The following is a 26,515-nucleotide window of genomic DNA, read 5'->3' as shown; positions in this document are numbered from 1 at the left end:
GTGAAAGCATTGGGTGCTTTTTCTGTCTTTGCAGCAAATAGCTGGCTAACATGACTCAGGCTATCGAACTAACAAACTGCAGTCAGTCAACACTCACATTTAGACCCTGATGACTTGAAAAGACTGGGATGACAGAACCTGATATAACAGAAAGTACAGTAAAGAAATAAATGGTTTGGAAATTTGTACCTAAGTGTTCTTGGAGAAGATGTGAAAAGGCAGCAAAGATTCATGCTAACTGAATGAAGGAGAGTAACATACAATGATTTGTTTATTCTTAGTCTTTATTTATTTAAAGGCACTCCTCAGTTCTCATATTTTGCTGGGGTACCTGAACCTTATTAGAGGGGTAAAACTTGCACAAGCAAGTTCTCCACATGTGTCATCTTTGCTGCCTGCCTGCGTGTCCCTGATCAACCGTGTAGCAGAAGCCTACAGAGTAGTTTTGTTAGTCACCAGTGTACCTAGAGCTGGAAAAACTGTCTTCCCCTTTCTTTTTAGTTCAAGTTGTGGAGCAGTTGGTACCGGGCTGTGCCTCTATTTGGAGAACAGGCATGCTTCTCAGTCTTTGGTTAAGAACCAGTCCAAAAACCAAACCTAGAGTGTACACCAGAGCAATTAAAAATGAGCTAGTTCATGCTTAAAGCAGGAATGACACTTCATTGGAACAGTATCAAAAGTAAGATTATACCTGTCAAGAAGTAGGAAATAACACTTTTCTGTGCTTCCAGTTGCATGAGTGACTTTCTCATTGTACTCTGTCTTGTGGAGTGTGTGGTTCTCATCTGTGCAGATTAGTGACACTCTGTTTCTGGACCAGGAAGCTATTAATGTTCTTCGCTTGACCTGAACATTTCTGCCTTCAGTCTGCCATTTTCTGAGATGCTCTACATAATGAAACACTTTATAAATATCACCTTAACTGAATCTCCAGTCTGCCCCAAACAAAATATTTTGTTTATCTCCAGGCCTTTAAAATTGTGCCATACAGTATAGAAGAACTGGACAAACTGTTGACTGAGTCACTGAAGAAGAACATTCCTGCCAGTGGCTTACACCTGTTCGGAATAAACCAGCTGGAAGAAGAAGATATGACAACAAGTAAGATTTTTGTTTTCTTTTTAAACTTCATCTGGATCGGTTGTTTTACCTTGGAGTGCATTAACATTGGAGTGTCTGATACCTGAACAGACTGTTTCAAAAATCTTGGATCTCAGTCAAAAAGCTCAGTTTCTCATGATGCCTATAGATTGGGGATTACTGTTTGGGTCAGGTGACCCTTTTTTATTACATGCACCAGTCTCACTTCCTTGTGCTGCAACAGATGCAGCTATGGAGACAGCTTCAAACACAACCAAAGTGAAAAGATGATGCTCCCCAAAATGTCTCTCATATTTTCTTCACTTGTTCTTCTCCCAGTCCCACATGGCATTTCTTCCCAGCCAAGTGCTTTTCCCCCAACCCTGTGACTCTGCTCTAAGGTGCACAGTGGGCACCAAGCAGTTTGACTGGTGAGGCACCATGACATGGTTGCCTTACAGCAGCTTTATCCTACTGGATAATGATCTAAGAGGTCCTTGCAAACCTGTGATCCTACATATGTTTCACTGTTACAGTGTCAGATTCCCCACTAGAGGTCATAGGACTTTAACCTTGAGATGCACTAGGTACTTCGGTTGATTTCTGCAATGTTAGTTCCATTTTGAAAATGTATTTATACTTTTCAGGGCTTTCACATCTGCTTTGGTCTAAGTATTTGCTAGAAATTTTGTTTTTCACCTACTGGCTCTGTTGCTGTTAGAGAGAAACTTGGATTCTAACAGGCTCCTTTTCTCACAGATCAGAGGGATGAGGAGTTGCCAACACTGCTTCACTTTTCTGCAAGATATGGGCTGAAGAACCTCACTGCCTTGCTGCTGACATGCCCTGGAGCACTGCAGGCCTACAGTGTAGCCAACAAGTATGGCCACTATCCAAACACCATTGCAGAAAAGCATGGCTTTAAGGACCTCCGCCAGTTCATTGATGAATATGTGGTAAGAGGAAGCAGCAGTCCTGCACTGTCCCACAGCAAGTGTGGGTGGTTGCACCAAGCTTGGCACTTGATGTTGTGGGAGCAGAAGTGATGGGGTAATAAAGGTTGCAGTGTGGTGTGGTAGGGTGTAGAAGACAGACATCCAACCATGCTGAAAGATTCCAGGCTGGAGGGTTGGGTGCATCTCTGGACCTGAGGAAGTTCTTGGGGCTTTTGCACAGAGCAGATAAGATGGAAGCAGAGACTACCATGCTGGGTTCCTTTATCATCCATCCTTCTAATGAAGTTTCTGCAGGGATGTGCTTGGTGCCTGGTGTACTCTTCTAACCTCTGATCTTGGGAAAACTACAGCCCCTTCATCCTGCTTACCTTAGGGACTAATATGGGAAGAGAATATGTTTGGGAAGGTACAATCTGGGGTGCGCTCTGATTAGTCATAGTGCAGTCTGGATTGCTTATTAGCTCATTCACAGCTCATCTATGTAGTCTGCCTGCTCCATATCTATTTCTTCCATTTCTGCATTAGGATAGCTCTCTGTTTCCTGCTTGTTCTGTCTGGGAGCCCAGTTCACTTCTCTTTGAGCTAACCCCATTCCCAGAAAATGGCACTTTGACATGTCAGGATGGACCTGACTCCAGCTGCACCAGGCAACTTGGGGCTTGCTTCTTGAAATAAGTGAGAACCTAGCATTATATGCTAGAGCTAAATAAATGCCATTCCCTGTTCTGAGATCAGGAGGGATGCAGAAACTGTAAATTGTGTAATTAAAATCTTTGCACTAGGTAAGCAAGAGATGCTTAGGAAGCCTTTCCAACATCTTATAGCAGTACTCTACTTTTCCCATGTTCTCCTTTCCACAAGCACGGTGACAGACCTGTGTTGAGAGCAGATCCTGCTACTGACCATCTGGCTACTGCAGCTTAGTACCAGAGCACACAAATGATCTGCACCTTTGTGTCCACTGCAAGGTAGTGGCTAGAAGTACTACTAGTATGGGTATCTGAAAATCCCAGTAAATCTCTTTACTCACCTAATTTTCTCTCTGTCAAAAGTTCCTCTGCACCTCTCTAACACATCAAATGAGCTACCTGCCTGACCTGTTTTGACTGTGGAGGGAAGATATGTAGACAGTTTTGACACACATGTCGTGTGGACTGAAGGCCCATGAGGTAGCTGTTGTGGATGGAAGAATATCTTGTAGTTCTGCAACTGGTTAAGGTGGCTGTGCTTGTGACATAGTTGGAGCTTGAGGAGGGGGCTGGGATGTAGCTTTGTATTTTGTTCCCTTGCATGGTTTGGTGAAGATCTGCTCACCGCACACCCCCCCCCTCCATGTTGCAAATATGTGAGAAAAGGGTTCTGCTCTCCTGTGAATTCGAAGTTGCCTGTATTACATGAACAGCTGCGTGCTGTGAGGTTTCCTGTTAATCTCACAGAAAGGGGTCTGTGTACTCCCACTTTGGGTGTGAACGTGCTGCTGCTAATGGCAAGAAACTGAAACTGAATCTACATCAAAGCTAAAACTTTGCTCTCTTGTAAGTGTTCCACATGTGTCAAGCTTTCCCCCTTATGGTCAGTTATGCTTACCCCAAAATAGCATTTGACAAGCATTTGTATTTTTAGAATGAGCTTTGCTTGTGTTCTAGGAGTTTACAGGCATGAGGTAGGACATGAAAGCGAGGGGAGGAGAGGCTGTAATCAGTAGTCAGAATGTGTCAGCACCAACTTGTTTCTCACCTTCATTACCTATTAATACAACATAGATCTTGAAGGCAGGGCCCAGACAGCAGTAGTGGGGATTTAATTCCTCTGAGAAGTCTTAGCCATTGGGAATGGCTACTTTTAGAAGGTCTTTTCCATCAGTCATGGGAGAGTGAGATATCTTTAGCTTGCTTTGATTCTCCAGTTTCTTTATTTAAATAAGACTTGAATGTGTTGGATTTTTTTCTTGCCCTCCTTTCTCTGCAGGAAACTGCAGATATGCTGAAGAGTCACATTAAAGAAGAGCTCATGCAAGGCGAGGAGGATGAATCTGTTTATGAGTCCATGGCTCATCTGTCCACTGATCTGTTAATGAAATGTTCCTTGAATCCTGGATCTGATGAAGAGCTTTATGAATCCATGGCTGGATTTGTCCCTGGTGCCCCAGAAGATCTTTGTATGTATATTTATAGCATTACAGAATCGTAGGATGGTTTGGGTTGGAAGGGACCTCTAAAAGTCACATAGTCCAACACCCCTACAGTGAGTAAAGATATCTTCAACTAGATCAGGTTGTTCAGAGCCCCTGTCCAAGAGGCCTAAGCTGACCTGTCTCTCTTACACACAGTAGCACCTCAGTTGAGTTTCAGAGTAAGGGCTGGTTATAGCTTTTCTGCTCTCACCATGAGGAAACCATCCCCCAGTTCTGATGTTGCATGGCTGATAAAATTCCTCTAAACCTTTCTTTGATTGCCAGTCTTCAAGATCAAGAGCTGTTTACTCACTGCTTTGAGGGCTCTCTGAACCCTGAACAAAGAGACAAAATTTTCTACCATGTCCTGATTCTCCCTCCTGAGATCCAGGGAGGTAGGGGCACTCTGCCTTACAGACACTACTGGAAAAGAACATGCTATGATTTTATGGAGAACTGGGAAAGTGAAAAACAAGAGCTGAGATTCTACCTCAACAAAAGAAAACCAAAATCTAGAAATATATGTACTTGAAGAGATTATAATTGAAAAATCATTAATCCACTTGGTTTATTGCTAAAAATATAGAGCTAATTCTGATAAATAGGCAGATGTTTAACTTTTCTACTATTCAATGAATATTCAGTGAGGCTGCAAGTATTCAGTCACTGCAAATATCAAGTTAAGTATCTGCATTAAGAAATTGTAAATTTGCTGTTCTTACTTATCTGCCTATTTGGTCAGACTTCATCCCACTGATATATTTTATGATTCCCACAATGAGCAGAGAATCTAGCTTATAACAGTTTAAGTACCTGCATAAGAACTTCTAGTGTTTCTGCAGTTTTAAGCATGCTGCATCAGGGATAATGTTTTCTTACCGAAATACGTTTACTTATAGGCTATGTCTGTCCTGGGCTGGTTTTCTCCTCTTTTAGATTAAATGATGTTATAGGACATGTTGTTGATTATGGAATCCAGAAGACTTTCTTGGTTCTCTGCCTGAAATCATAAACTCTTTGTTTTGTTTGGCTACTGTAAGGGTAATTTTGCTACCAAAGCTGGGATTATTCTGCCTTCAGGTGGAGATAACCAGTAAGGCTGGTTTGATTTATAAGGAACAAAGCTGGTGTTGTTTGCAGTAGAGAGACAGAGTTTCTAGATGTTTGGAAGCTCTGCCTGCAATCAGTGCACCTCTGAATCTGGTTGATTGATTAAGTCTGTGAAGGGGGAAATAATGTGTTTAAAACCACTAATCCAAACTTGTTGTCTTCTACCCCTGAAATGTCCAGATCTCCCAGAAACTATGCAGGGGATATTCCTTTCTTTTGTGCCTGCAAATCAAGCTCCCTGTAATCAACCACTTTGAACTGGACTCTGAAAAGCATCTCTGAAAATATTCTTGTGTTGGTGCAGATTTAGATCAGAATAGCTTCCTGACAAGAAAACCATTTGCCAGCCCTGCAGACTGTTGGTGGAGGAACTAATCGTTTTAAGGCGCTTGTTTCTTCTTCCCTGCTGAAGATCACCACCTCCTTCAGTCTGTTCTCTCAGTGGCTTGTGTGCCTGTCCCCTTGCCTGTTTCTGTCAAACAAGCCACATTAAGTTAAACACTTCAAGTACACAGGTTTTCCTGCCTTACTCCGACAGATCTCAGGAGAGAGTTCGGCTGGTGTTTTGGATGAATTCAAGAAACAGAGACTGCTTGGCTGACAGGCATGGGGACTGAGAGCTAGGAAAGGTGGTGCATTTGAAGCCTAAACTGGGCTGCTTTCTTTAAGCCTCCTCAGTAGCCCAGACCCAGCAGGCATATGTCTTTTAGGGGAAGCTTCTGCACGCACAGGCACATCAGCAGGGTGGCAGAGGTCTCTGGGATCCACACCAGAAAGTTCTCTTGATGTGTGAGTGCACTGCAGGCTCTGCAGGGATAGTAGGACTGGAAAGGTAAAAACTCAAGCTGTCACTAAAGTAGGTACTTAGGATTCCTTTGCTGAAAAGCAGAACTGAATGAGTCTGTGTATTAAAATGTTTTCTTCATTGGCGAGATGCTGTAAATGGCTTATGTGTAATGCTTCAGCTGGGAATATGAGCACTTTTCCTGCTTCGTCTAATGTTCTCCTAGTGTATTGCTCCAGTATGTCAATCTTCCATGCAGGAGTCTTTTACCGAAAATCTCTGGGTTTTTATGTAATCTGTTAGTCTTTGCCTAAAGACTATTTACAGCTTGTCTGAACTGTCCTTAAAATCTACCTGTATTGCAACAGGTAAGTTTAAATTGGCACAATGCTCAACACTTAGATTGGTTCTCTCAAAGCGAAGGTGTTTCAATATTATTTACAATACCAGCACATAGGCAAACCCTCACTGAAATTAATGGGAGTGCTGGCTGGTTTAGAACTGCCATCACAAATTAAAGGGTTTCAGCTTTTGTAATGGCTTAAAGGTTTGTGAGGATAAAAAGCTCCCTAGGAAATCACAATCAATTTCTACTGAGGTACTTTCTCCAGGTCACAGTAGCCCTTATGTGAGTAGTTATGGCTGTGGTGTAGAGGACAATACCTGGGTTATTTGAAGTGTAGCCATACTGTAGCAGCATGCCCATTTATTGTGATCAAGATGTGCTTCCATCACAGTTTTTCAGACACTGATCAAAGGAAGGCCAGATATCAGAAGGTCATTTGTCTGTCAGGAACTGGTTTGAGAAAGAGCTAACACAGGACTGGAGCCCTTGTAGCACGTTAAAAGTAGTAGCAAATACTTGAACACCAGAGTGTTCTGTTAGATCTTGTATTCTTATGTGACTTGTGATTTTTCAATGCATTTTTCTCTCTGCATTTGGTCCTGGGGAAACACTTACAGAGAAAGTGCAGAAGCTGTGCAAGGACCCAGTTTTACTGATGCTGCATGAGTTGCTATGATGTATTGAGTTGCTACTTGTCCCTTTAAGTTTTGAGATAATGATGAAATTAAAAAAAAATGTAAAAGGTTTTGTTCATATCCAGAACACTGCCCCCACTTCTGCTGGAGGGGAGCATTCCTTCCCAGGTAGGTCTTAATGCCCTGAGCAGCATAGATCATGAAGTACTCCTAACCAAATCAGTGGGAACTTAGTAGCTCCTGCTGTAACCTTGTTTGCTGTTCTCTAATAATAAGATTGAATTGGTTTATTTATTTTCTTATCGTTAATGGTTGCATCAGGTAGTGCTTTGCTTTTTCTTCTTTCCTTTCACCAGCACCTCCTGCTGATTTTGGCTGGAGTTGTGTGCAAGAGGGACTCTGAGAGCAAGGACTCTTGAAAGTGCTGAAAACCTGTTTGATTTGTGTGAAGGTTAAACTGCTGTGTGTGTGCGCGCTATTATGCTGTTTTACTTGGGGAAAGAGTGAGGCTGTATTTCCTCTGTCCAAGCTCAGACACTGGCAGTGGCCAAGGGCTGGTGGAAAAAAAAGTCCAGACCCTTAGCACTGTTTGTGTAATCTATGAACTGCATGGACACTCAGACCCGAGATAGTGTGAGTTTCATGCAGAGCTTTAATCCTTTCTCCTATAGAGTTTCAGCTGACTAAAACCTATTGGCCTGTAATTTGCAGACTTCCAACACCTAAAGAGTAGATGTTAGGTCACAAATAAGTTGCAATGCAATAAGTTCTATTCTCTAGCATGTTGTTTCCCTCCTCCACCATTTTTATTCTTTTTGAGATCAAGCTCTCAACATTACAGTATCACAGTATGTTTGGGATTGGAAGGGATCTCAAAAGATCATCTAGTCCAATCCCCCTGCTGGAGCAGGAACGCCTAGGTGAGGTCACACAGGAACATGTCCAGGAGGGCTTTGAATGTCTCCAGGGAAGGAGACTCCATGAACATTGGCTGGTTAACAGTAGAATATGGTGGTATAAAAGAAAAGACCAAAGGTTATCAGTGGTAATAAAAAGTTACAGGAAAATGTTTCTACTAACAATATAGATTCTAGCTTAGAGATCCCTTAAAGTGATCTCAAAACTTGTTTGTTCTAAGGCTTTTAAGTCTCAGGAATGTAGAGTCTGCTGCTGACCTTGGATATTTTATGACTATCTTCACTGGAAAGAGGATTTCATCCACAGTACACAAGACTGAAGATAATACGTTCCCGTAATTTCTTTCCCCCTCTCTCCCATTTCTTATGGTTTTTCCAAGGAAAAGCTTCCAGGAGCAGCACACCAAAAGAGGAAATGACTATCAGTTCTACAAACCCCTTTTCATCAGATCTGTAGCAGGATCTTAATTCATTCACTTAACTGCCGAGTAGACCTGAAGAGCTAAGATATCCTGCTTTTCTTCACTGACTGAAAAAAAAAAAAAAACAATTTTGCAAGGGAAGGAGATGAACATAAATGATAAATATATACATATGCATTGTCCTTATTGATTTTAATTTTTTCCTCAGTTAATGCAAGAAACAGCAGCCTCCTTATCATCCTTGAGCAAACTGAGAGAATTGTACACAAAAATGTAACTGCTTATAAAGTTATGAGTTGTGACTTATGCCAACACACTGAAGCCTTTGTCATGCATAATAAAGGATCAGTTTCTGTAAAGAGGTGGCTTGCTTCATGTGCAGGCATCTAGTGTTTCCAAATATTTAAAGGGAGAAGGGTGCTATTACTTTCTAAAGTGTGCCCACACATGGATATTTTGGCCGTTGTTGAGGGGTCTGTAGGACATAACTTATTTTCTGTATGTTTGTCTGTTCACAAGTTGGTTGAGCTCCCTTCTAAAGCTTTAAACCTTGTAAGCTCTTTGAATAAATACCTTTTAGCTACTAAATTCTGACATCTAGGAATTACTTAAGTCTTTTCCTGCTAACCCTTCAGACCAACTTTCCCCAATAGTCTCAGAAAAATCTGGGAACCTTTCCTGTGATACGCAGAGTTTGTGTGTGCCACCTTCTTGTCACTTCTGTCTCTCAAGCCTGTTTTTGCAGCAAGTGGAACAGAAGGTGTCATTGACGAAGCTGAGAACTTCTTTCCCATTTTGGTATGTGGGTGAGATGTTAGGTCTCATCTGTATGCAAGACAGGGCCATGTGCAAGAGGGTAGCAAGGTGGAAATTGTGTCTTTTATCAACTTATTAGTTCTCCTTAGATTTAACAACATTTACTATGTGACAGAAAACAAATCCTGCAGTATCCTGCTGCACTACTGGTTTGGTGATCCTACAGAGTACAGTGAACACAGGGAAGACACCATTCCCTTCACAGAGAATGGAAGATACTTTGCACACTTGTCACTTTCCGTTCTGCTCCCAAGTCCATAAAGTAGTGGCTTTCCTCTGGGCTTAAATTTGTTACGGATTCACTTCTAAAAGCTATGTTCAAAATATTTAAGGTGGCTGCAAGGTGAAAAAATTGCTCCCCCCCAAAAAGTACAGGTCTGTAGTGCTGATTCTTTAGGATTCTCAAATGTCAGATCTGTGCTTTCGTGTAGTGCAGTGATACTGAAGTGAACTTTATATTAGGTTGGTGGTGGGCAGATTAGCTCCAGCAGCACGCAACTTGGCACGGGCTGCAGAGCTCTCGAGAAGCTGCCGGGGTGGTTAGTCCACGCAGCATGCTGTGTTGCTGCCGCTGTGCTGGAGCTACTCCTGGGAGGTTAAAGGCAGGTTGAGTGCATTCACATGGTTGTCAGTGGGTCCTTTGACAATTACCGTCTAAAAGAAACCCACAACATTCTAACAAAGCAAAATCTTGCTAGCATTTTCTTATCCCTTTTTCATAATCTCCTCAGCTTTGCAGGAAAAAATAAGATAGGTCAGCAAATATTTATAGAGCAAGATTTCATATTCTGTCACATAACCCAAACCAACTAATTTACACAGTAATAGTTATTTCACAACGTTTCATTTATATCACTCTTGGTTTTGATATCATTAGAAGCATGGTCACCTAACATTTTAGTTTAGTTTTAGGATTACAGTGAGATTAACACATTTCTTTTTAAAAAAAATCGGAATCCTTTATGTCAAAACAATGACGTAACAAAGTATCTTATTGTTTGCTGTCACTCCTTTCTCAATACTAAATTATCATCTGACACCTTAAACACCTTCTAGTCCAACTAATTAACTCAGCCAGCTGTTTTGACTTTTATCCAATAAATGAAACAAATACTATCTTCTGTGTCATGGGGAAATTGTCTGTAATGTCTTGTTTTGCCAAGTCAGAGTTTCCACACAGTTTAGCCCCTCAGGAGCACGATGCAGAGGCCAAAACCTTCACCTGGCCAACACACTCTCAGTAGTAGCTAATCCTCAGTGCCTACTTGGAGCCTTGTCAGAACTTCTCAATAAGCAATGTTAGTCACGCTCAAGTGTAACCATCAGGCAGCTGGCAAATATTTGTGAAGAGTGAACACAGGAACTTAGGAGCCTTTTTTGACGCAAATGTCTGGTCAGTTCCCTGGCTTCCATTTTGATTTTTCACCATAAACCAAAGGTCTAGTCAGAAATTTCACATCATTTTCTTATATTACAGTGTTCCACATGTTTAAGGGCATAATCAACAGATTAATCTTCCTGTTTTGTTTTGTTTTCAGATGTAGAGATGCTTCAGTCCAAACCAGACACTCCAATTGCCGGAGATGAAGTTTCTCTAACTACAAAAGACTCAATGCTCCGCAAGTTTTTAGAAGGTGAGACCTGTTTGGAGAGGGGGGTGGCACTAGCACAGTTAAAAGCAACTAAATGGAACCTGACATTTCTCCTTGATCTGTTAAAGATAGGAGCTAGTCCACACGGTTTGTGGGCAGCTATGCCTTATTGGGTACAAATGAGGCACAACAGAAAAAGCAGCTTGTGAGGTGATTTCACAAATGCAGTTAGTTTCTTAACAAAGAGGAAGAGTGATTTGTAGTTCTAGTCCCTGTATACTGGCAAGTGCAAGCACACAGCTAGTATCAATTCAGGAAAGGCTGTCTTTTGTGATGGGAATTAATTCTGGTGTCCTGATGTGGGTGCAGGCTCCCCTTATGGGCAGAGGCTGAGTATAAAGGAGAACAGCACAAGCTAGTGATGAATTTTAATGTAGATGCTTTAGTAAAAAGTCCATTCATTGAAAACAGCAGACTAGAAAGAGGAAGAGGAACTACTGGCTCCAAAACCTGATCTATGCTCTGCCTCTTCAGTGTTCCCTTCTGACTTCTCTGACCAAAGCTTGACCTTAGCTCCATGCTGTCATCACTAAGCATGATCTGGTTGTCTAAGCCTTTTCCTGATTTCCCAGGTTCCATGGGATACTGGTTCACTTTTTGCGGGTGACCCAGCTGAACTCAGAGCAAGATTACATCTAGGGCTTTTAACATCTTGTTCTGTTTTCCATGCTGACACCGATGCTCTGACAGTCCCATTGCATTGACTCATATAGGCGTTACAACATCACTATCAGAAAGTTAATCTAGTGGTTAGGGTACTTGCTTGTGACTTGGTAACAGAGTAGGAAGTTAGTCTGGGGGCTCTTAATTCTCTTTGCTAGCATGCAAACAGGGAAGCTAGCTTTTAATTCAGATATGACAGCATTTGATGATTTTGCAGTCATGTTGGGAGTGAGAACAGAATGGATATGACAGTATCACACAGTATCACAGTATGTTTGGGATTGGAAGGGTCCTCAAAAGATCATCTAGTCCAGTCCCCCTAACGGAGCAGGAACGCCTAGGTGAGGTCGCACGTCTCCAGGGAAGGAGACTCCACAACCTCCCTGGGCAGCCTGTTCCAGTGCTCTGTCACCCTCACTGAGAAGAAGTGGAACAAATTTTAGTGGAACATCTTGTGTTCCAGCTTGATTCCGTTACCCCTTGTCCTATCATTGTTTGCCACCGAGAAGAGCCTGGCTCCATCCTCGTGGCACTCACCCTTTATATATTTATAAACATTAATAAGGTCACCCCTCAGTCTCCTCCAAACTATAGAGACCCAGCTCCCTCAGCCTTTCTTCATAAAAGAGGTGCTCCACTCCCTTCATCATCTTTGTTGCCCTATGCTGGACTGTCTCCAGCAGTTCACTGTCCTTCTGGAACTGAGGGGCCCAGAACTGGACACAATATTCCAGCTGTGGTCTAACCAGGGCGGAGTAGAGGGGAAGGAGGACCTCTCTCGAACGACTGACCACCCCCCTTGTAATACACCCGAGGATGCCATTGGCCTTCCTGGCCACAAGGGCACAGTGCCGGCTCATGGTCATCCTGCTGTCCACCAGGACCCCCAGGTCCCTTTCCCCTGCACTGCTCTCTAATATGTAATTTCCCAACCTATACTGGAACCTGGGGTTGTTAAGTACGGATGTGTGTACTTAGCTCCCTCTGAGACACATTGTTCTGAGACCAAACATATTGTCAGCTCATGGTGATTGCTCATTTCACACGAAGGAAAAATTCTCTGTAGTACTTTGTAGACCATCACAAGTAGCTTTTGGAAACCAGTGCTCTGTTTGATTTGTTAACTGATATATTAATTTAGTAGAATCAATGGAACTAACTGTTCATTGAATACTTAAATACAGTTATGAGATTTTCCATTATGGTTTCTTCACCAAACCAGATGGTATGGGCTTAGTGGCAAACACTTACATGCTAGTAGATGTTAGTGACTTTATCAAGCCCTGACCTGAAGGGCTTTGGCACTTTAAGTCATTGCAAAACTGAATGTTTTTGCCTGTGAAATGACCAGCTTGTTAAGAATGTGGTACATAGTGCACCTGGAAGGATCCAGCGTTCAGTGAAGTGGCCAGGTTTATTTCTTATAAACTCTGCTCTGTTGTAGGCAGTAGCGTGGATGTGCCAGATTCAGAAGGAGGAGTTTGCCAGCAGCATGGTGAAGATGTATACTACTCAGTGGAACAAGATACTTTCCCACAGAAAATGGCGAGCAGACCTCCAGTTCCTGTTCCAAGACCAGAATCCAGCTCTCCACAGCCGGACAATGAGCTGTACATCTCCAAAAGTGAGTTAGGTACCAGGACCTAAACTATAGACTAGTCAGCTGTAGAATGGCCTTGACATGGGCTCCATGGGCCAAATAAATGCCAAGAAAATGTACGTGTTTTTGAGACCCCTGGATTATTTGGCTCTGGAGCTGGATTACCTTTGGGATCCAATTTCAGATGTGTTTTTCATCTTCTGCCCACTCTGAAAGTGTGGGGATGTTGCATCCTGAGGTCTTGGCCTGAGCTTTCTCTTAATGAAAGCAGTAGGAGAGCAGGTTACTCCCGAATGGTATAAACAAAACCAACTAGGTAGGAAAGATATTGATATTATAAGATAGTAAATTGAGACATTGCTACTCTGTAATGATATCGTTGATGTAATAACATTTGTATAGGACATGATTCTATACCTCCCCTCTGAGGTGGGGTTTAATTGAAATTGAAGAAAATTGTGCCTCTTAGTTTGCTAGGCAGTTTTGGAAATCTTGGTCATATGCTGTAATGCAGTACAATGTTCTCTATGCTTTCCATGTTCATCCTTGCTATTTCTGTCTTCATGAGATGCATTTTGATATCTAAAGAGTGCTTGTTTTAGTTTTTGCACAGAAAGCTCAAAGACCTGAGAATCTCTATGTCCCTAGAGGAAGGGTTAAGAAAGGTAAGTCAGAAGTTCAACCTGAAATTCTTTCCAGTAATCCAAAGGCTAACCTACTGAGGTAGCTTCATTTGTGTGAAATGTGACAGAACAGTCTGTTTTACAAGGCGCATGGGATAATAGTCCTGTATGAATGACTGAACCTTACCGACCTTATGTGACATTGAAACTTTTTATAACAGCAGAGTGTGAGAGGGGTGCTCTTATCACATACTCTACATATCTGCTGTCTTGGAGTTTATCCTCAGTCAGGATCATAATGATCATCGAAGTCCTTTTATTATATTGCGACCCATATTACTTCATGGAGTCAATGTCGCACTTTTGATCTTCTGGATGTAGCCACTGCCTGTTGACCAAAATTTCCTGGCATTTAACGTGTAGTGAACTGCTTGCCGTTGATCTCTGCGCTTCCAGAACCGTGCTCTTGTTCTTTCACCTCTTATCCTGTGCACTATCAGAGTGCCAGGAACCACATCTGAGCTTTTATCTCATGTTGGGAACTCCTCTTTGTTGCAAATGAGTTACAGAGAGCTAGCATCAGCAGGATGGGTTTTCAGCTTTCTGTTCCTGGATTTGCACTGCACAGATTACCTAGGAGGAGTCTGGCTTTGTGACTGCCAAGGTGAAAGCTCTGTTTTGTGGATTGCTGAGGAGAGAGATATTTTTGAAGTGTGGGAGAAGAGCCTTTTAAGTACTCCTTTTGTGCTGTTCACTTAAGTTATGTTTTTAAGAACAGAGATTATCCCTGGGACATATTTGCATACAAGGCTACCTCTCAGCTGGGTATTTAGCTCTGACAAATAACCAGATGGCATAAGGACAAAACACTCTTCTGGCTAAGGAAACATTCAGTCTGTAATAGTGTGGTGTGGTGTTTTGGTTTGTGGTGGGTTTTTTTGGTTGGTTTTTTTTTTTGGTGTCTTTTTTGTGTTTTTTTTAGATTTTTTAGATTTTTTTAATCTCTGCTAAATCAAGGCTGTTTGTGTTTCTTTTCATTCAGTGAGGAGGGCAGATGCCACAAGTTCAATAATATTTTTTGTGTTCTTCTCTCTTTAGAGACAATAGTCAGGCCTGTAAGGGACCTGTCTCAGTCAAGCATCTATGATCCATTTGCTGGAATGAAAACCCCAGGTCAACGACAGCTGATTACATTACAGGAGCAAGTGAAAATGGGCATACTCACTGTTGATGAAGCAGTACTTCATTTTAAGGAATGGCAACTAAACCAGAAAAAGAGATCAGAATCATTCCGGTTCCAGCAGGTACAGGCTTATTCCACGGTTTAAGAAATACAGTTCTCTCTCTGAGTATGTATCACAAGCTGTTCAGTGTGGGTACATTTCTTTCCTGGTTGGAGCAGGAAGGTTGCTAACCCAGTCTCCCTGCTAGCAAGTTCTCTCCTCACATGGTGGGGTTGTTTCCATGTGGCAGCAAGCAGGTTGCTGTTTTACAGATCTGTTTGTCTTGCAGTGGTTGTGTTAGTTTCTGGAGATCTGTACACTAGGAATTGAGTCAAATCCGGTTGGCTAAATTACCTTTCTAGAGGTCACCTAGCACCTACCTGCTGGCAGGGAGCTTCTGAATTCTTTCCGAATTGTTCCTCACACTTTGGAACGTGTGGCAGCCTCCTCCATTCCTGCACTCAGAATTATCTGTTCATTAGTACAGGAAGCACTGTGTAGTTACTTGATCATGGCTCTTGTTTCTGTGCTGGTGTCACAGTGGAAACAGAAAATAGAGGGAGTTCTAAACCCTGTGCTGCTTATCGGCAACTGCTAGTGGGTCTGTGAACTTGACCTTAACATACACAATGAATGTCTGAAAAAAAACTTGGCTTCTGAAAGGCACACATGGATTTCTGAAGGGAATAGGTTACAAACTGTTGACATTGTTTGGACTTCAGCCAGGTCCAGCAGGCTTTGTTACAGCTTGGTTGTAAAGTTAGATGAAATATAATATTGGTGTTGTCAGAAAGCTGCTCATCTTACTTTATCCAAAGCCCTGAAACTAATATCTTGTGGTGTTTCTAGGAAAATCTGAAACGGCTACGAGACAGCATAACCAGGAGGCAAATGGAGAAGCAAAAGAAAGACAAAAGTGCAGGTAATGGTCTCTGACATGAAGCAGCTAACAATGCTAATAGGCTCTTCAGGCAGAAATTTCTCCATGTGTATTTTAGTTATGTGGTATTTTAATATTCACATCCATGTGCCTGTTGGCTCAAACATATGGAAGTTGCTTTACCTCTCAGTTTCCCAGACTGAGGAAAGGATGCCCACGTCTGTGGGGTGAATCTGGATTCATTCATGTACAGTTATGATTGTCCTTATGTGATTGTTTTTAAATTTATTCTCTGGTGCAAAGCTGTCTCTCAGAGGCTATGCTTGCATAGACCCTTCTGAGCTGTTCATTTTCCCTTACAGATTTGGAAATTACAGTACCCATTCGACATTCTCATAATACTTTGAGGAAACCAGAATGTGGAATATATGAATACGCCCCCCGGAAAAACGTTTTCCCACCAAAAAAGGAGTTAAAGCGAGGAGACTGGAAAACAGAAAGCACATCCAGCACAACAAGTAAGCAAACCCTGAATGTTATCCTCTCTGCAGGAAAGCTGGATGGAAAACACTTCCGAGCCTGACTCTGCAGTCAGGTCAGGGGACAGGACTTCTCTTCCTGAATCCCAGTACTGACACAGCCACCCCAATCCCTGCGTGCCTCAGTCTGTCTGTTCTCAAAACTGTAAAAGCAATTCCAGGTGCATCAGGTGGTCTGGGCACCTACGTCTGCATCTCTGCAGGAGCAGAACTTGAAAGCTGAGTAAAAGATTCCCTTGAGCCTTCTCAGAGAAGGCCTATCACCCATCTTCAGTTCTTAAAAGTACATGGCAGCTGCTCTCTTAGAAAAAAAAGGACACTCCCTTGCTGTGACTCTCAGCAGGCAGCATACTCTTCTGATCTGAAGGACGTAGTTATATTGCAGGCTGGGAACCAGTCTCTGCATGTTGTAGGTAAAGGGCAGCATTTTTCATCGGTAGCTATGGGACCTCTTTAGTGACTTGGGCAGTCTGCACATTTTTATCTTTGGTTCTTATTAGGTTTAATATGTGCAAATTAATTCCCTGTATTCTTGCTCTTACTGAAGACTGAGGAATTATTGCAGAAATGATTAAGATCATTTTGGTCTTCTGAAAGGAAAACTGAGTCCCAGTGAGGTTACTACCTTTGTGGCTCTTGGCAAGATGCAGCTGACACATCCAGAGCAGGTGCCAGAGGCAGCTGATTTGCATATAAGCAGTTGTGAGAGAAATGTTACCAAGCCTGCAGAGTTCACTGTGTGCAGCTTGGCTCTCTTAGCCAAGGCATGATTGTGAGAACAGACCATAACACCATATTTAGCACCCTCAAGTGCTGCTGTTTGTACCAGCTGATAATGAGAGTTACCTCACCAAGGCGAGGGAGGGACTGCATCTTATGTGAAAACCTCTCTAACCTCCATTTCAGTGTATAATTTCCTGAACATTAGTGTCCCAGTATTGCACAGCCTTACAAAACAGTATGTATTTGACTGAAACCACCCATAACAGTGTAGGATGTGTTTGTTAGTGTCCCCTTCAGAGATGCGTGACTGATTAAGAAAATATTCCCTACTCTGAGTCCGTGCAAGTTAAATGGGTTTGCATAAATGGTTGCTGAAGGTTGTTTGAGCAAACTTGTCATTTTTAGTTCTGAAGTAGACCAGGAAACTTTCCTTTGATGAATAAGGATTATTGTGAGAGGAAGTGGTGAACAGCTATTGGGAACAACAACCTCTCAAGCAGTCGCTTATTCCAGGAAGGAATGTGTGACAATGCTCAGAGCCATCTACCTCCACGCAGCTGTTAAGGACATAGGGTTTGATAATTTAACTATACATAAATGTTGGGTGTGTAACACTGGTGAAAATATTTACCTTACTTGCCCATTGATATCGACACTGGATCCTTTCAGTTGGATTATGGTTGTGAGTATTTAATCAGAAGCCTGGACCTAGACAGGGCAGAAATCTGCTAGACAGCAAGCAGAACTGAATGGTTTAGCCCTGTGGTCTGTATTGCATGACATGCCATTGTTTGGATACTGAACATGTGAAAAATAACAATAGAAATAAATTAATCTAAAGAAGCACTAAATAATGTATGCAAGAGGTAAGCATGAGGTTAGAAGTAATCCTGAGTTAGTGAACTGCAGTTAAATTGCCAAGATTTAATAACCAGTTTGTTTTCATTTGCTCACTCACTCCAGGTAGCGCAAGTAACCGCTCCAGCACTCGGAGCATATTGAGTGTCAGCAGCGGGATGGAAGGGGACAGCGAGGTAAGCTCTCACCTCTGCTATATGCTGGTCCACTGTTCTTAAGCACGTGGCTTTGTTTTCATGCAGAAGAAAATGAGTTCAGGGATAGCACTGCATTTGCAGAAGTGGCAAAATGTATCTACTTCTATTGTGAAGCTAACGAACCAAATTCTGTTGATCTGTAACCTCTTCTTCATTTTGTAGGACAACGAAGTCGCAGAAACAATTAGAAGCCGCAGCCCAGTTGCCCAACAAGCAGAGAGGCTGCCTTTCTCAGAAAGGCCTCCCAGGGTGCCTCCCCGAGGTGCAAGCAGGTAAAGCCAAAATGCAGTCTAAATATGGGCTTTCAGTGAATCAATATGGAAGCCTTCGGCAGGAACCAAACGTGTCTTTCAGCAAAATTACCAGAATGTTATCTGTAAGCACAATCTGTTAGGAATTGTAAGATCCTTGCTTCTCATCTGTAATAATTGGTTTCCTGGTTGGTGACACACCTATTGCAATGCTCCTACTGCGGGTCACGCACTGCAAGGGCAGCACTATTGAAGTACACGACACTTGACATAAGACTGATGCTGGTGGAGCAGCATCCTGCCTTTGGCAGAGATGTAGTACCCAATCCTCGTGAGAAGATCCCCTTGCAACATACAAAGTGTAGGGCAGAGGGAATTCCCTTTTGGCATTCCCTTGGACTTCTTTTTCTTTTTACAAGTTTCACATCTCTCCAGATTGGACTAGTTTACATATTTGGTGAGCCTCAAAGAAAGCACTGCACTGGTTTTATAAAAGGTGCTGAGGGGTTTTGCCTTGATTTGATCAGACCACCACAAACTTAAGTAACTTATAAACTCTTTTAGTCCAACTAGTGCAAATCAAGTCCAGGCCTCAGATGCTTATCTAATTAGAGATGCTCATAAAATTCTCCAACTGTTAAAATAGTAATTACTGATGTGTGGTGCAGTTAAGTTCTGTATGTTGGATTTGCTCTGTCAAGAACATTGCTGGAATATCTGTAGTTAGTTTAAAAAAATATTTTGAATCTTTCGATCTCTTCGTGTTGCTCTTCATCTAATTTTCAAGAGAAAGCTACTATACTATCAAAGTTTCACTCCAAATATTAGAGCGTGTCTGTCCAGTAATAGAATTACTGCAGCTGGAGAGCAGAAAAATGAACTTGGTTGGGAACAGGGCTCTGGCACCTTGGCACCTGCTCTGTTGCTGAATCACTAATAGCCTGTTTTAGTTCTTATATGACTATTGCTTGTACAGTATTCTTACATATGATGTTACTGCATGCAACATGTTGCTCCAGAACCTATTCTCTACTGTTTTTTAAAATGCATTGTATTCTGTCTTTTTACAGGCCCCTAAGTTCTGAAGGCTTTTATCCTCCACCTGTGCCACCAAGAGGCCGCTGAATCTGTCAACATCTGTGGAATATGAGATTTTTCTGTTTGTATGTGTGTTTGTACAGATTTTTTGGGTTGTCTTAAATTATTTATAAGTGGAAGCCAGATGTTTTCTTCCATTTCTTCCTCCAAAAAGCTCTAGTCACTTCTCCCATGATTTTTACTGAAACTTCTTGGCCTTCTATAATTTTTTTGCTTGAAAGGCTTTTGGTGCTTTGGGACTTCAAGAAAAAGTGTCATGATTGGGAAAGAGAATGCTGACGTGTGTCTTGGCAGCCCTGCACCAACACAAATTTTCCTTCTGACCAAGGAAGAACATATGTCCTTTTAGAAACTAAATCCTGATAACCATTGTTACCAAAACCCTTGATACAACGTGCAAGGGCTTGAAAAAAGTAAAGAAAATAAGTTGTTCAAATATTTTGTTTCAAGAACACTCATTACTGCAGGAGCAGGTGAATGTACTGCTGTTTGGTGTGACATTTTGGGTATGGACATAACGGCCTTTCAGAAGGTATAGAATCTCCTTCCAGCATACAGCCTTGAAAATGCCTTTCCCTTTCAACTTCCCTCCCTGAAGAGGACAGACTTTAACAAGGTGGTGTGTATGCTGCATTCACCATGGAAATTCCAAAGGCAGCTGAGAAGAGACCTGCTGTATCACAGAACAACTATACTTAAACTGTTTCTGGGGGTGGTGGGGGATATGTTGTTACTTGAAATCTCTTGACCAACTTCTCAAATTAGAGAAAGGAATTGGTGGCAATGCTGTGTTCTCTATCTCTTACGTTCATTGTAGAAGCAATATGAAGGCGTTGCACTTCAAGCTCTGGAATGGTATAGCAAGTCACCAATTATAAATGCACACACCTCAAATGCCACCCATGTAGTTAATTAGCCCACTGCAGTGGAGACAGGGGGCTGGACTCTGCTTGCTCTCCTCTTCCTTCCTAGCGATGTGAATCTGCAACAGCTGTGTCCAGCCTTTTTTCTGCCTGAGGGCTTACAAACTTAAGGAGAGAATCCTGATTTGGCTCTCTGTGTTCCAAACGTAGAAATCATGTAAAGCAGAAATTAACTTTGATTACTTATCTCAAGGGACTTGAATGATGGAAGTGAGGTGTTTTGTTTGTTTGTTTTTGTGGGGGTTGTGGGTAGGTTTTTGGAGGGTTGGTTTTTTTTCCAGGTCTTGCAAACTTCTGCGCATATCCTTACCCTTGGGGGACAAGTATAAGGCTCTGGTTTTCCATAAGGGATACAGATGGGAATTCTGCAAGATAATATTCAAGACACAAAATTAAGCATCATTACCTACTGGGTTTCCAAGCCATTCCCCCTCTTCCAGCCCTGAGAGAAACACAGATGCATCTGCATTAGATGGTCCCTCAGGTACAGGTAGGACATGTAAAACTCCTGTCTGGTTATGTAAGCTCCCCTTAATCTGTAAGGGAGCAGGCAACAGAGTTGTAGCTCTTCCCTCTTGCAGGGTGTCAAAGCCAATGTGCAGAGCTGCAGGAGTGACAGATGGCAGCTGTGACTCAGCCAGCACTGAATGAAGGTGGAGAAGCCCCTGCTGCTCTCAGGGGTAGAGGCATAAGCTAAATATCATGTACATATTAAGCTCAGGGTGTACCTCCAAGTGCAGTTCATATAGCTGCTCCTTTTGATGATAGGGGGATGGATGTGGTGTGCTTGCAGCTACAGAGGTGACTGGTAGTTGTGTTGGTTGGTTGGGTTTTTGTTTGTTTTTAAAGGACCTCAGGGCCTTCTCCAGTAACTGATTCTACAGGCTCTCACTGACAGTTTGCTCACAGTGGCCAGGGGAATGGTGCAGGGGAGCTGCCTTCCTGTGCTCTTCTTGGAACAGAACAAAGTTCCCAGCACTGTTCGGTCAAACTGGAAGCAGGGAAGGAGGTTTTGGTGCTGAAATGAGTAAAATGGTAGCATGTATAAGTGAAGGAAACAGGGATAAAAGAAATAAACTAAAAGAGGAAATTCAACAGCTTGATTGTCTTCAGCTGCTACACATGCTTTGGTTTGCACACAGCTCCCTGGTTTTGCTCTAGAATTCCCTGTCTCCTTAGTGCTGGCTGCAGCTGTGCTCCAGAGCTTGGAGCTCTGATGTGATAGAGGAATGCATCTGCTTCCACATCTGCCAGGCACAACAGGAGGTAGAAATGTAGAATGGGGGGAAAACTGTAACAAGACAAGAAAGGAAGAGTAAAATATGAAAGTGTGTGATGCAGATTTCCTTTTAAAGCTGTTGGACTGAAGCAGCCCAGGGATCCATCTTCCCCAGCTAATTTTTATTCTGCACCCCCTGTGTGCAAAAGCCAAATGTCTTCTAAGAGAGGTGTTTTATCTGAACTGTATCTGAGCATTTACCTTTGCACAATCCTAATAACATGGCTGTGAACTGGATTTTTATGGCTAGTACCGCAGCAAAATGGTTTATAACTGAATTGCTGAAAAGTAGCTCATAAGTAACCTTTCAGTTCCTCTCCCGTTTGAAGCTTAGGCCTTTCCTTAGTCTGATCTGACCTATCATACAAGAAAAAAAATGCTGATGGTTCTCTGGTTTGGAGGAGAGGTGAGCTGGGACATGTAGGGCTGAGTCATGTTATAAATGCCGCTTCAGGACACTTCTGCACTGCATAAGGGGCGAAATCAAAGATGCACCTGTGGTCTCAGGCACTTCCTTCTCTCTTTCTCTTTGTAACTTCTGGATTACTTTTGGATCTCACTAGTCAGAGATCACAGTGAAACTGTCACCCTATCAAGGAGAAAAGGAGCAGCACTAAAGTGGCTTCACTGTTAAATGCAGATAAACAGTTGGGGGTGCAGGCAGGACTTTCTCTTAGCTGCCAAAACGTGTTCCACCTTGGTTTAGTTTTGTTTAGTTGCTTTAATCCTCTTATGGCTCAGTGTATGGAGTCCTTGTATGTGTAAACTCCAGCTGTGCTGGTGAGTACGAGGTACACATTGCTTCCACCCAAGATGAGAAGTGAGCTGAAACTGAAACTCAGAAGAGACTGGAGAAGAAAACTGCCTGCAGACGGATTGTTGGTTACTTAAGAATATGCTTGGGTGGGAGAGTGGGAATGAAGTGTGTTTCTGTTGAATATTAGAGCTCTTGAACTGAAAATAAAATTGTTGGTAAAAAGTGAAGGGCCTGGCTGCCTGCAGGGGCATCGACCAATCCACCAAGCCCAGGTGGCCAGCTGGCTGGCCTGGGGACACTGTTTGCTCTTTGCACAGTGTGCAGCACAGAACCTGCTTCAGCAGATGGCTCTGGCTGGCCCTGGTGTTGACTGAGAGCCTTAAGCACTGAATAAACTGAAGATGCTGAAGCCTCTGTCTCCTAAGGGCAAGCTACTCTCTTTTGGACTGAGATGCAATAACTAGAAAGAAACATTTGGTGTTATTAAAGTGGTCTAGCATTGCTTTTGTTTTAAATATAAATGGGCTTTGAATGAGTTTTGACACATACTTCTACAGGGACCTCCGTTCTGCTGAAATATGTGTGAGATTGTGGATATACTACCTGGAAAAAGCTTCACATAAATGTAGCTTGCTAATATGTATTCAAGGAAGGTAGATTGAATGTGTAAGACCACACTGGGAAAAGCTTGTAGTATAGACATGGTAGGCAGTGGTAATCTGGGAAATCTGTTTTTGCTTCATTCCTACAAAGCATGGATGGCCCAGAATAGCCTGAAGCAGCTCCTGCATTGAGCTCCTGTCCTTCCCTGTCTACTTATTTGTTGGCTAGTGCAGTATTTGTGAAGATTGGGTAGTTCCTTCTCCCCCTCCCCCTTTTTTTGATGTTATACCCGATAGCTTTTGAAAATTGTTTATTTGTTCAGTTTAAAAATTATCTGATGAACAAATGCTTAACACTGTGTGCTTTTTGGTTTGGGGTTCTGTTAGGTTTGGGGTTTTTTACTTTGGGCTTGGGGCTTGAGACAGTTCCGAGCTCACTCGTCGGTCTCTGGCACCGGCAGAAACGGACCCGTGTCGGTGCCGCTGCCGCTCGGGCCGGTCCCTCAGCGCTTGTCAGTTTCCTCTGCTCCTGCGAGTGCTCCGGGACGCAGGACCGCGGGTTTCTGAGGGTACTCGCACGCAGCCCCGCGTCGCGTCGTTCTCACATAATTTCTGCTTATTTCATTGACCAATGTGCTATGACTTGATATCAGTTACAAAGCAATTCCGTCAATTAAAAAATAACTGAGCTTCAACGCGCTCATGCTGAAGGCGGCAGTGTCTTAGGCGCCCGCGCTGTGCGGGCGTTTCGGGTCCCGCAGCCGCGGTTCGCGGCGGGCGGGGCAGGAACTGGTGCCGAGTTCCCGCTCCCGGGGTGGCGGCCGGGACCCGCGCAGCGCCCGGCTTGGCTTCTGCCGGCCGCCGTAGGCGCTGCGCTTCCGGCGTGCGACCGGGTGACGTGGCTGGGCGGAGCGGAAGTGGCGTCGCAGGTCGGCGTTGGCGGCGGGGCGCGGGCCGGCTCCGCGGCGGGGCCTGCTGCGAGCGCGGGGACGCCGAGGCCCGAGATGGCGGCGCCCGGGCGGCAGCTCTGCGGGGCCGCCGCGCTGCTGCTCCTGCTGTGCCTGCCGCTGCGCGCCCGCGCCGACGAGCACGAGCACACGGTGAGGCGGGTCGCGGCCTCCCCTGGGGGCGCCGCGGCGCTCGGGCCGCAGCCCCGGCCTCCCCCCCCGCCGCGGGCCCCGTTGCCACCGAGGGGTGGCGGCGGCCGCAGTGGCCCGGGGAGCGCGACCCGGCGGGCTGGCGTGGGCGTAGTGGGGAGCGACGGGCCGCGGCCTTGGTGGGGAGCGGGTGCGGCGGGCGACGGCTCTGGTGGCAGACGAGTGGCTCCCGCCCAGGGGGCTCCTCTACTCTCTGCCGTTGTTGTGACCGCCCGAGCCGAGTTTGCGCGGGATCGGTCTCGCTCTGCGACTCTGTACGGGCGGGGTGTCCGGGGAAGCCCTGCCGGAGTCGTCTGGTGCGGTTCGGGCGTCCGTGTCTCAGCCCCGGTGCTGCAGCGCTGAGGCGGCCGCCGCGACTCCCGGCGTTTCGCGGCGTGGATAAACCCGGCACCTGCGCGGGCCGCGCTCGGAGCCGCTGCCGCGCTGCGGGACGGGCGCGCCGCCGGAGCGGACATCGCTTCCGGGAGGGGGTTGCTTTGATTCCCGGCAAAAATCCGAGCCGGAGTGCGGGGCTGCGCCTCCTGCGCAGTGACAGCCCTGCGGGGATGCGCTGCCGTGTGACAGCTGCCTTGGCGGGGGTGTAGGGGAATAGTGTGCGGCTGGGATGAGGTGTGAGAGCAGCGGGGGCTCTCGGGCTTGGAACGCTGACGTGGACCCCAAAGGAAAATGGATGTGTAAAATATTGCTGACTCGAATACTCAGCTATTGTTATGAGGATAGTTTTGCTAAAGTTGTTGCTATATCACCCAAAAAGAACCTCTGGGAAGTAGGTACTGGTTCTCTGTCAGTTTCTGCTCTTGCTTTGGAATGTTGTCTCCCGTAGTTTTTGGTGCGGGAGGGTGGGAGTCTGTGCCATGAAGCAGGATGTGATTTTTGGAGTGAGACTTTGCTGAAACCATCCCTGTTTTCTCACAAACTGAGTGAATTGAAGTGTGGCTGTGATTAAACGCAGTGTCTGTCTGTCAGAACTTTGGTGCTCTTGAGCAGCCTGGCTGGTGAACACTTGTTCAGTTTCTGAACGTAGCTCACTCTAGGTGTGGTATGGTTAGCTTAATATGTGATTTTAATAAAACAGATAAACAACATTCATAGGTTTTGTATAAGTAACACTTTCGTTGCCTGATTATGCGTTTATGAGACCTGAAAACTGTTTAGGATTGTCTTCATGTTTTAAAAGCTAATGGGATTTCTCAGTGATGCAGTTAATGATAGAAGAGTTAAGCTAACATTGAGTACTTTCAGCTAGCTTAGGTTCCCGTTTTGTTGCTGAACCTGTATTTCATGGTTAGGTTTCTGCTGAGGTGAGATGGCTGTCAGCATAGCAATGTGTTTATTTTAAAGGCTGTTTGACTCGAGTGATTCCAAATTATTAATTCAATATTGTTAGTCTTCTAGGGGAAAAAAGATTTCATAAAACTGCCATGAATCCTTTATTTTTGAGCTCTCTCTTCAAAAGTGAATTCTGATGGGATTTAGGTCTGCTGAATGATTATTTTAACAAATACCAGTGGAAATCACAAATGCCTTTTGAAGGCTTGTCGTTTTTTTTTCCATCTAAATTACTCAGCTGTTCGAGATGATGTTATAACTCTGTCTCTTTGCGTAGTATTCTTGTTCATGTGGTGTCCAGTTTAGTAACATCATGTGATAAGTTAGGAATAGTTGATGTAGGAGGACAGCTACCTTTTTTTGGAAGGCTCTCTCCATGCTTGGATATTTTGATACTTTAATACAGGAGATTGGAGTGAAAGCATTAATATAATGAATGAAACATGAACATGATTTTGTAGTAGTGCACTTCTTTTGAGATTAAGAACCTGAAGGAAATGTTCCTTAAATACTGCGTTTTAATGAATTTCAGTTTTGAATTCGACTGCAGTTGGAAGATTAATCTTTCTGTAATCAAAGTGCTTTATTACGCTAATTTTGGAGGCTCTGCTCACTTTCGGGGAAGTGGAGGGAAAACAGTAGGGCATGGTGACTTCAAAATCTAAATTTTCAGTTACTTTAAGACTTGAGTCCTATTGGTAGGAATACACAGCATTATGTGCCGCCGTTTCCTTGTTAGGGCTTTAGTGTGCACCTTCTTGTGTGTGAGCACTTGGTGATATCTGGGTGGAGGTGTGTGGTTATACTGTACACAGTTTACTTTTAACTGCTGATGTACAGGGCCTTATCTGTGTTGAGCATGCCGAACATTTGGAAGTACTGACTTAAGTGTTTAATGCTCTGTTAGCAGGTTAATTTTTTA

The 26,515-nt window shown here is 43.8% G+C and overlaps 2 protein-coding genes across 7 annotated transcripts in view; both read left to right on the top strand.

The window, feature by feature from the left end:
• Positions 1 to 19,982, top strand: part of PIK3AP1 (phosphoinositide-3-kinase adaptor protein 1) — a 44,357-nt gene extending 24,375 nt beyond the window's left edge. For 5 of the 6 annotated variants that reach the window (XM_065843441.2, XM_065843443.2, XM_071811886.1 and 2 more), the window contains 12 exons: positions 969 to 1,101; positions 1,840 to 2,036; positions 4,005 to 4,194; positions 10,778 to 10,873; positions 12,999 to 13,178; positions 13,757 to 13,819; positions 14,876 to 15,081; positions 15,850 to 15,922; positions 16,243 to 16,398; positions 18,106 to 18,176; positions 18,360 to 18,469; positions 19,519 to 19,982. In XM_065843441.2, coding sequence (XP_065699513.1) covers positions 969 to 1,101; positions 1,840 to 2,036; positions 4,005 to 4,194; positions 10,778 to 10,873; positions 12,999 to 13,178; positions 13,757 to 13,819; positions 14,876 to 15,081; positions 15,850 to 15,922; positions 16,243 to 16,398; positions 18,106 to 18,176; positions 18,360 to 18,469; positions 19,519 to 19,573 — 1,530 coding nt within the window. In that variant the 3' untranslated portion in view covers positions 19,574 to 19,982. The remainder of the gene's footprint in view (positions 1 to 968; positions 1,102 to 1,839; positions 2,037 to 4,004; positions 4,195 to 10,777; positions 10,874 to 12,998; positions 13,179 to 13,756; positions 13,820 to 14,875; positions 15,082 to 15,849; positions 15,923 to 16,242; positions 16,399 to 18,105; positions 18,177 to 18,359; positions 18,470 to 19,518) is intronic. The other variant, XM_071811884.1, reaches the window with a different exon arrangement.
• A 4,066-nt stretch (positions 19,983 to 24,048) lies between these two features.
• The window catches only part of TM9SF3 (transmembrane 9 superfamily member 3), a 46,486-nt gene continuing 44,019 nt past the window's right edge, over positions 24,049 to 26,515 (top strand). Inside the window, exon 1 of the mRNA XM_065843234.2 lies at positions 24,049 to 24,207. Within this exon, the coding sequence (XP_065699306.1) occupies positions 24,112 to 24,207 (96 nt within the window). The 5' untranslated portion in view covers positions 24,049 to 24,111. The remainder of the gene's footprint in view (positions 24,208 to 26,515) is intronic.

Source organism: Patagioenas fasciata, chromosome 8 (genome assembly GCF_037038585.1).
Source record: "Patagioenas fasciata isolate bPatFas1 chromosome 8, bPatFas1.hap1, whole genome shotgun sequence".
Lineage (NCBI taxonomy): Eukaryota > Metazoa > Chordata > Aves > Columbiformes > Columbidae > Patagioenas > Patagioenas fasciata.
This window is presented reverse-complemented; position numbering and strand designations above follow the sequence as displayed.